The sequence below is a fragment of the Molothrus aeneus genome, chromosome 3 (genome assembly GCF_037042795.1).
Source record: "Molothrus aeneus isolate 106 chromosome 3, BPBGC_Maene_1.0, whole genome shotgun sequence".
NCBI classification, from domain to species: Eukaryota; Metazoa; Chordata; class Aves; order Passeriformes; family Icteridae; genus Molothrus; species Molothrus aeneus.
In genome coordinates, this window is record NC_089648.1 from 32,177,743 (window position 1) to 32,188,887 (window position 11,145).

An 11,145-nucleotide genomic window follows, 5' to 3' on the forward strand; every position below is an offset into this window, starting at 1 on the left:
CATGCATTAAAATATACACATCAGCTGACAGTATCTTTAGTTTTATACATGAGCAAGACATTTAAAAAAAGAGGTGAGCACAGCCATTCTTTGATTTTATTGACTCTTCCTCTCCCAAGCTGTGTTCAATGTCCATGCAGGAGAAAGGAGAAAAATGACAACCAGTCCTTACAAGTGGGTTCTGACAAGTAATGTGACATGTATTATTGCAAAGGGAATTTCTAAAAATGCAGTCAACAGCACCAGAGAGTGATAAATGCTCCCTGAAATAAAACAAACACCACCAAAATAAAATCTTGAAAAATCCAGTAACTTCCTAATCAATGAAAAATTAGTTGAATATATAATTTGGCACACACATACCACATTCCACACATTCATTTATTTTTTATCCTAAATTCCATAAGGAGCATTAAGTCAGCACTAATGACTCCAACCTGTGTCATATTTTATATACATGTAACAGGATTCTCCTGTCAGTACACTTTTCAATAAAAACATGAACCCAGTAAAACAACCCCATTCCAAATTTTCACAAAGTCTTTAGATGGGTCTAATTATTTTGCATACAATGCTCAGCAAGTCTGTACTCCTTACAGAATTTCATTTAAAACTGAATTTAAGTAGTTTTGACATATCAGAACACAGAATAAAGCAGTAATCACATAAAACAGTCAGTGCAATTCAATCAAAATTACTGCCAAAGCAGCAAAGGGTATTAATTGGCAGCAAAACCCACATATAAGAAATACACAGACTGACTACATGTCTAATAAAATACTAGGTATCCATTGGAAGTGGCAAGATTAACTTCTTTCAGCACTGGGTTGCTAACTAAGAACCTCTATAACTTTTCTGCTATTTTTATACCTGTACTCTTTTTAGTGCTCATCAGCACAATTCATCTACTTTCTTAGCCACAGAAAGGGACACTCTATAGTAAGAGATACTTACCTAAGTATGATGTGCTTATTTTGTGGAACAAAACCAAAATTGAAACAAAAAAAATAAACAGAAGAGCCAACATAATACTGTTGAGGACCTTACTGGTGATAAAATAGATTTCATTGCTGTAGCTATTTTACACCTGATATTATACATATCTTGTGTGGATTATTGCACAGCCTCTTTCTCCTGGGGCAAAGGCTTCAGATAAATCAATCATCACATACTGAGTTTCATACAGTATTTCAAGAAATTGTTTCCATGGCTATTCCATCTGTTGTGCAGGAGTATCAACTAGTATGACTGTTTTAATATGACAAGTGGATAAAATTCATAAATAGCTGAATAGCCAGTCTCATTTGCTAAACCAACATAGATGCTTATGACCATAAATCTCTGAAGTGGTTTTCTGTCCCACTTCATTTTTTTCTTTTAAATCCTTCAATCTGTTTTTGCTTTTTCAGAAATCTGGACTAAGATACTTTCAACAGCTGGAGGACTTGGAGTCAATATACCACAGAAATCAAAGCCAGCTACAGAACGAACAAACCCACACCAACATTCACTCAATTCTTAAAGTATGTGTATCCAGAGTTTGATTTAAAAAATCTTAACTTTTTTCCAAATGAAATTAAAGTGTAGTGTACTAGCCTGGCATAAACTTTCTCATCCCATACAACATTAAATAAAGATTTCGAACACAATGATCTGCAAGGTGGAATTTATTTCTCACACACAAGTTACATAGAAATGGAGGAGATAAAATTTATGAGACACACTTTTATACACAGGAAGTCTTCCTTGGTATGCCACTTACCTCAAAAGGAGTAGCAGGCTCTACTTCTGTGATAGAAAACAGCCATGAGCCCACAAAAAGAACAGGGTCATAGTTTATCTTACCAGGGAGGAGTACTTAACACAACAGGGAAAGAAAGGGAAAACAAAATCAAACAAACAAAAACCACAAAGACACAAACAAACAAAAAAACCCCCACCAAGACAGCACTCCAGTCTGAACCTTTATGTTAAAGTGAGATGCTTTCAAGCTCTTGACTAACAAATAAAAACAAGTTTCTGCCTGAGAAGCACAAAATACACCGAATAAGTATTTTACCCCGAGAAACACAGACAGTTTATTTCATGCTCAGTATTTCCTGAGACAAATCCCTCCTCCCTGAGGACCATACTTCACTAAACATCTCAACTTCTTTCTCCCTATTCTATCATGCTCCTTTCCCCGACCAAGAATACCAAAGAAGTTGTCTTTTCAAGTCACTAGTGCACACTCCAAGCAGTTCAATTAGACATTTGAATTAGATTGTATAAATGAGCCATATTTGGGTGAATTGTGAGAAGACATTTACAGTTTATAAGACTGATTTTATTTCCTCTTTTTATTTAGTGATGTTCTTTTACTCCTTTTCTGCACTTCTACATCTTCTGTGATTCTGAGATCATAACCACTCCTACTCACACCCTCATAAGTAGCGATCAACACACTTGCTGGCTTTTTTGTTTTGAATGCTTAAACCAGATGACACAGGCAGCACACAAACACTACAAGCCTGCCCTGAGTGAAGCCAAAATTGTGTTTCCTACCTATTGACTGCAGGATGAGGAACTCAGAGGCCAAGAAGATACTTCAAAAACACTCAGTCTTTAATTTCAATTTAAGCTTGAACAACGAAATTAATAGCAAAGCAATCCCTGAGCTGAAGGCAGCTAGCAGTTATGATGATAAACAGGAAAGCTAAATATTGCATGAACAAGAGATTGCAACTTGAGTTGGCATAGGAATTACTAGTGTCAACCAATTGTGTCACTTGACACCAACCCTACAGTCATTAGGACACCCTTGGGAATGATTCAAAACTTTTGCTTGGCCTTCAAATGAAGTCTCCCAGTCAGCCACAGAGGCACTGTGAGAATTGTGATTGCTGGAATTAAGCACAGATCCCAAAATGAGTAAAATCAGTTTCAAAAATAAAGTCATAAAAGTTGACAAACCCCCACATAACCAAGACTTCAACTGCAAATGTCTGCAGCATTTCTTCTGCTAAAGTGAATCTAGGATATGCTTCTGAGGATGTAAAACATTACTGAAATATGGTTTGGTAAAGAAATGAGGGTGGGGTCTCGCGGTCCAGGATTAGGCTGGACTACAAGGCAGAAAACATCGCCCTCAACACTAACAGGCCAGTCAATCCTGCACACCTGAAAGCACTTCTCCTAAAGACATCCATAAGAGCTCAGAAATTCCTCTAACTGTCCTTCTTAGTGTTTCATCTTTAGCTACAGCAGACTAAAGGCCAGCTGCTACCAGACTGCACAGGCCTCCCCATCAGACCTTGACCCCTGTTCAATGGCCACTTCAGCTCTGTTTCCCCAGCAATAAGCTGATTCAAGGGCACTAAGACTTTTCTATTTTGGTAATGTTTTCTGCCACTTCATTTCTCTGCACCAGTGTATCATAGGTCATATAAGCAGTAAAGTGCCAAATGAGAAGCAGAAGGGGCAAGCAGGAAGGAGAACAAGGACTCGGGGGAGCCTTTTCAGCAGCTCCCAGCCAGCACATCAGGTAAGTTGTCATGCATAACCCACTTTAAAACATGAATAGCTGGGGTGGAGAGACATGCAGAAAATTCTATCAGCCTCACCCATCTAAATTTGGATAATTCAAAACAGCTGTTGCAACTGGTTCTGAAGACAAGATTCTTCAAGGGAAAACAGCATCATTCCACACAGCATACAGGCAAAAGCACATAGTGGCTTTTGAGGACACTTAGTGGAAGCAACCACTAACAATTCATGAATTCCAATACTTATGTGCAAGATATCAGTAACAGTTCTTAAAAAATTTAAACAATAAATTGCTAATACAGTACAAAACTTTGAGCAATTTACACATAATTAAAAACTTTCTTTGGGAAATATCTGGAACTAATTGTGTTGTTACATTACCTAGAGGTTACCATACTTTAATCACTCATGTTTTCCCTTCTAGTGCTGATTATAATTTTGCACATTTTGCTGATTATAATTTTGTACATGCACAATTACAGTTCAACCTAAGGAAATGCATACTAAAGACAATCCAATCCACAAACTTATTTTCATCATTTTATCAATAACCACAAGCAAAGAGTATTTATGCAGAGCATATTAATATTTTAAAACTTTAGTATTAGGGACTGCGCCATGCAGAACAGAAACACGGTATCAGGTGTGCATTGCAGATCCACAGCAAAACCTAAATTAAGTAAAATCTACAAGAATGCTACAACTTAAATGGTCAGTCACAGCTTGACAGGACAACAATTTTGATACCATACCTTTCAAATTACAGAGAAGTATAAGCATGAAAATTGTATACACAAAATCCCAACACAGTAATAGTTTTAGGGCCCTTTAAAGCATGCCTAAAATTTTCATTTTCCATGAATGACAGGCATGGCAATAAAAACTCTTGCCCTTGGAGAATTTATTTTTAACAATGCCTCTCCCTTTTCTGTTTCTCCTATTATTAACAGGAGCAGAGCCAGGTTGGCAGCAGCAGACATGAACAACAGTCTGGAGACCACAAGGCAGGAGAGGAAGGGAAGGAGATTAGCAGTGACCCATATATTACCTAAAGCAAGCCCAGAGTATCCAAAGCAGTGAAGAGGCACCAATTGAAGACCAAAATACTGTGCAATGAAAAGAAGGGTTTACAGCTAACAGAACCTGAATTATACTCTCAAAACAAGCCTCCAGGATAAATAAACAGTCAGTCAAAAGCACCTACCAAGGGATATTGCTAACAGTAACACACCAAACTCCTGACCACACAAAAAAGGGTGCTGTGAGGGAAGTAAGCCAAACCAACAGGCAGGCCAGAACAACTTCTTATGAATACTATCCTGAATGCCAGAGCTTCCCTCTTCCCCCTACTTCAACCTGACGCCAAACAGAAGGAATGGGAGATGGAGACCACATACATAATGGTCTCCATCTGCTCCAGACTTCTCTGGACAGGACACTGCAGGAAAGCACAGTCTATGTCTTCACTCTCTCACAGAAGACTTTCTGGCAGCACGGGACAGCAGCCTGAAAGCCACTTCTATGGCTCCAGCTGGCATGAGGGCAGAACAAAAAACATTTCTATACTGCTTTTCATAAAGTTGCTTGAACAATATGGGACTAAGTTGAGATGGGGAAGGGAGAGTCTCTTCTAAGGAAAATGCTGCCTTTTTTCAGGCTGTCATCCAGCTACAGAGAGAAACGTTACTGGTGGTGGTGGTGTTCAATTTCTCAGGTCTTGGGAAACATTCTCACAAATGTACACAGAACCTGAAATTATGATACTTTGTATAGCTTCTGTCTCACATATAATTTTTTTTCACATGCTTTGCTCTTAGTTCACACTTCAGGTATTTCAATTGCAGTGCTGCAATTTCACTCCTAACTGTTAGGATGCTCCATCAAATTATAGCATATTATTCCCAGGATTATCCTATCCTGGAAGCACAAAAACATAATTGCTCCTAATACTTACAATGTGATTAATAATATTTTTTATATTCCTCTACTCCACAAGAAATAATGCATCTTGAAAAATACTTGAACTGTGTCTAGAATTTTGACTAGCACTGAAGGGACACCAAACACATCATATATCTCACATTTTAAAAACCTTATTGACATGGCACAAGTCATGCTGACCAACTTTATTCATTTATATGATAAGTCTAAGAATTATATTCTTACATATCTTTAAGGAATTTAAAAAATGTTGTTCCATTCTATAAACAAGGTTTTATGGAAATACAATATTCTACAGGAGGGAAAAAACCCAAAACATCTTTTTATACAAGCAAACTATAAAACATGGATATTTGGACATTGTTTTATATTTAAAGAACTATAATACTTAACTATCACCATTTGATGACAACTGATGAAAAGTTAAAAGTCAAAGAATGTATCATCAAGCATTCATTTTCCACACTCTAGAATCCCTGTAGAACAAAATATATGTATACAAGAACACCTAGAGCAACAAAACAGGATGTTTTCAAAAAAATTAGCCTAAATTTACATCTATTTGTGTATTAACTAGCAACAGAAGTATTTTTCAGATATAAATACAGAGGCAACGTAGATTTTACAGCCTTTTGCATTACTAGAAGCCGCACATATGCTAAACATGACATAAAAAAAGAGCACCCATTAGCTTGCACCTAATCACCCAGCAAAGCTGGAAGCAGCAGAACTCAGGCGCTGTGCTGAAAGACACCCCCTGGTTGGTGCTTAAGGAAGCATCTTAGCTATTGGTGAACGAGAGAACCTTCATGGAGAAACTCCCATTGCTGGAAAGCCAAAACAATGAGCTCCTCTCCTCTCCTGACCTCCCTGCTGCAGCGTGAAAGGGGCACACCTGAACAGTTAACAACCAGCTCTCCTCAGGCAGAGCCACACAACTCTAAAACACACAGTGGTAGGAAGGATCACGCAATCACAACCACCCCCCGGTCACTCTCTCAGTCAAATCCTGCTTCTCTCCACTTAAAGAATTCCATACCGTGGTTAAAACTTAATGGTATTTTTGTACCTTCAGGCTGCCAATAACTTTGACACTCCACACTCTAACAATGCCAACTTTCATGATGATGAAATAACTCAACATTGTCTTAGTAGCAGTAATCATATTAGTAGGAATAATAATAACAAAGCAGCCAATTTAAGAGTGTGTCAATGCTGAAGACACAGGACTGAATGTAAAGGTGTTTCCATTTGGCTATTTTTAAATCAGGTGAAATCAAGCAAGGAGCAGATAATTACTGTCCTGTGTTTAGTATACTGTAATCCCCCACTATTCAGCTTGGTTATATTTCCCATACTGCAATAATGTTTGCAGTCTCATCTAGCTTATCACCACTCCTAGCTTTTTTCCCCCCTTTTTAAATACGTTTAAAAAACTTGTAGTCATTCAAAAATATATTCATACTTCCCCTTAACCCACTTCCAGAGTCTGAACCTCTGACCTTACCCAAACAAGAAACACTAATGCCTTTTATTTCATAGTCTATACATAATGTTATTCATTACTTATTTTCATATATTCATTTTGCTTGAAGGTGTAAATGTTATAGCATTTTGAAACAGGGTGGTGTTACCTCTTTTCTCCTACTTTTTCTGAGACTCAGATTCTATAAAGTTTGTTTGCTTGCTCCTAAATATCAACTAAGACTTAAATATTCTTGCAGTGGATTCCTGCAACTACAAGGCATCACAGAAATGTTTTGTGAAAAGCAAACACCAAAGATATCACTGACTTTCATTTCATTTTGATTCCCCATCTATAAGAGGGTTGGGTATATTTTCAATACAAAATCTGAGAGTCAGATCAACATTAAAGAGGTATTAAAGCATGGAAGAACCCATAAAGAAAACTTTTAATTAGTAAGAGGAAAAAAAATCTTTTCTGTTGCATTCCCCAGGAAATTGTTGGGAAAAATAGGCTGGCCATTCAAATTTTGTCGCACTACAGATACTCTTCCAAAAAATGTACCATCATGCAATACATCATATTTTACTAGACACTGCTTCCATAGAAATACACACTGCCACTACTCTATCAAAACTTGTATTTCAGAGCAAATCTTTATTATGTATCCTATTTCAGGGCAGTATTTTTTATAATTGCTAACAGAATACCATTCAAACAGCTACACTATCATATTAAACCATCTACAGCAGAGCATTTCAGCCCAGCCTTGTATAAAGAAAACCAGCATGAACCTCTTCATTAGAAAATACAAGATTCTATTTGAAGTAAGAAGTCACGAAAGGGGAGACAGTGACAAAAATCTGCCATCTGCACTACATACGATGTAGACCTAAAAACAATGACTGAAAAATTTATTGTCACTATAAAGACAGTACTAACAGCCCAGTAAAATAAGGAAGGGCTGATAGTGCATCTAATGGTAGAAAGATTAAGTATATATATATATATATGTATACGTGTGTGTATATATATATGTATATGTATGTATGTTCTTGGATATAAATACTTCAGCACTTGAAATCTGCAATAATATTCACTTTAATTGAGGCAAGACTAAGCAGAACTACTGCACTATCTGAGCTTTCCTTTCTAAAACAGCAGCAAACTGCCCCCAACAGCCAACCTTACCCTTGCTGTAGGAACTTGACCAAGGTCATAGAGTAAATCATCACTGTCACAAGCCTGTGACCCCAAATCCTGGCAACACCATGCTGCCTCTCAACAGGCAGTCCAGAAGGAAGATACTCTGCACTTCACTACCCATCTTCAGGTTCACCCAGCACTTCTCATACAGCCTAAAACTGCACCAAACAACATTCACTACTACAAGCAGAGAGACAAAAGTATAGAATTACACATCAGTGTAAAGCCTCAAACATTAATTGCATATATAAAAGGATTGCTAAAACACCAAATCAACGTTAAGAACTAGACTTTTTTTTTTAATTTGTGTTCCTGTACTGCCACCTAAAGATCAGAGTGAAAAACAGGAACAGTAGTGGACAACATGACTTTTATCTGCATTCCTGGAAGAGAAGAGTAAGGTTTTTCTGATACCTCATTTTGAAAAAAGACCACACCAGATCCAACCAGATCAAAACCAGATTGATGACACAGTTTTATTTCACATCACAGTTCAGCAGTACTTTACTAATTGCCTGATTTCTATACATTTTAAAAAAAACTCTGCATTTATGTATAGATATCCTTTAATTAGACAAATGTCAGCTTGAATAGTCTTAATCTATAAACTCTGTCTAACCACAGCATATTTTGCAAATGAAGAGAGACTGGTAGAAATATATTTCTTACTTCCTTATTTACTTTTTTAAACTTTTAACTGCTATCACTATGTAGGAAAAAAAACCCTACACACAAAATTAATTACCCCAAATTAATAACCTCTTGTGATATAACAAGCTGGTAATACCATTCTTTCTCCCAACAAAACACACCTGGTTACACACCTACATTCAAACACCTCAGATTCACTTTTATTCCACCTGTTGCTGCACTCAGCCTGTCCTCTGAAGTCTGCAGCCTCTCACAACTTGAAGCAGAAAATGTTCAGGCACTGCCCTGAAGGGCTCTGATGTCACAAGTCAGACTTAACAAACATAATAGCTAAAAATCTTTTGAGCTTGGTGTTTATTTGGGGTTTTTTTTTTGGAGGAGTTTTTGTTGGGTTTTTGGTTTGGTTGGGTTTTTTTATCAATATGCTGAAGATGCAAGATGCATCTTGTAAGATGTAAGCATCACCTGGAAAAGATTGTCAATTTTTTCTTTGATTAAATGAAACCCATATTCTCATGCCTGTAAAGGACATGAAGCAAACCACCTGGACTGTTTCTACAAACAAAATTTCAAATATTTTCAAAATAACCCCCTCCCCCAAAGAAAACTCCCACAAAAAACAACAAAAATCAAACGAAAGCAAAAACCTAAAAAAGGAAGGTTAGCGGTATCGAATTTTCTCCAGTCTCTTCTTCATGTCTTGGCAACCACACAGGGGTTTGGCTCATCTAGCAGTTATGTTTCAGGTACTAATAAATACATGTTCCTTTAACAGCTCGGCCACAGCCCAGCTTGCTGGGAAACCGCTCTAGTTTAAAATCCCCTTTCGTTCGTTTCCTTCTAAACAAACACAGAAAGTTACCACGTGTTCGTCAGTTTCACTTGCGGAAACTGGCACGCGGGAGGAAGGCAGGCATTTATTTACAGCACGTCTCCAAGCCACGTGCTCTTTAGGGGGATAAACCCGGCCCGGCGACACGGAGCTCAGGAGGGCCGGTGCCTCGGCAGCTCTGCGGGCACAGCTCCCCCCGGCCCCGAGCGGAGCCCGAACCCTCCCGGCGCCGCCGGCTCAGCGGGAACACTGCGCGGAGCGGCGGCACCGCACCGAGCCAGGGCGGCACTGCCGCCTCCCGCCAGCCCGGGAAACCTCTCCAGGAACAGCAGCGCCCGGAAAGAGGCGACATCCTCAAAACAGCCGCTTTAAAAAAAAAAAAAAAAATAGCCCCCAGTTAAAAACAGCGGCTAGAAGCTGCAAGCCCCGCACTTCAGCCAGCACATAGCCGCAGGACTCGGGTCAGCGCGCACTCCCCGCCCGCGGGCACGGCACGGCGCGGCCCCGCCCCGGCGGAAGGGGCGGCGCTGGCTGCGGAACGGCGCGTTCCCGCCCGTACCTGCGCAGGCAGCGCTCGCACACGCTGCCCAGCTGCTGCTTGCTGAGGACGTAGGCGAAGGGCACGTCGCGGTAGAGCAGCTCTCCGGGCCGCACGCTCCGGCGGGAGCGGAGGCCGCTGCCCTTGCCCGGGCTGTGGAACCTCTCCAGCGCCGCCGGCTCCATCCTGCCACGCGCGCCGCCACCGGAGAGGAGTGCGCGGCCGCCCCGCCCGCCGGCACGTGACCGGGCGCGGCCGCCGCCATCTTAAATCAGGGCAAGGGCGGAGGCGGCCCCCCGGCGGGCAGGAGCCCGGCCCCTAGGGATGGAGCCGGGGTTGCGGCATGCCCGTGTCCTGAGCCAGCACAGCCGCACTGAGAGGCGCAGGGCAGCCCTTTGCCTGAAGAGGCACCTAATAATGCATATCACAGAATCCCAGGGTGGGTCAGGGTGGAAGGGACTACAGTGCGTCATCTGGTGGAACCTCCCTGCTCGAGCAGGGCCATCTCAGAGCGCATTGCACAGGAATGCATTCAGAGGGATCTTGTACGTTTCCAGTAAGGGGGACTCCGCAGTCCTCCTGGACTATCTTCTCTAGTGCTCAGTCACCTGCACAGTAATGAAGCTTTTCTTCATGTTCAGGTGGAACTTCTGTACATCAGTTTCTGCCCCTTGCCTCTCCTGTCCGTCCTATTGCTTGGCACCACTGAGTACAGCCTGGCTCCCTCACTTGAGATACTTACATCCAAAATATTAAACAGTTTAGTTAACAAAGGAAGGGACGTGATAATGATTCAGTCAAAAGACATCCCCAAAAAGGACATTATATTTGTGAGCTGGCATCTGGATGTATTTCTGGATCTCACTGTGGTCTGAATACAGACTGGGCCAGTAGCTGCACCTACGCTCTGGTGTTGCTCACTGAAAATGCACCCCATACCCCAGATTACTTTTTGTCAGAACCACGAGTTAGAGACACCAGATAAAT

The 11,145-nt window shown here is 40.5% G+C and overlaps 1 protein-coding gene across 1 annotated transcript in view; it reads right to left on the reverse strand.

Moving 5' to 3' along the window:
- Positions 1 to 10,373, reverse strand: part of SMYD3 (SET and MYND domain containing 3) — a 380,717-nt gene extending 370,344 nt beyond the window's left edge. Inside the window, exon 1 of the mRNA XM_066547884.1 lies at positions 10,180 to 10,373. Within this exon, the coding sequence (XP_066403981.1) occupies positions 10,180 to 10,343 (164 nt within the window). The 5' untranslated portion in view covers positions 10,344 to 10,373. The remainder of the gene's footprint in view (positions 1 to 10,179) is intronic.
- Positions 10,374 to 11,145: the final 772 nt, after the last annotated feature.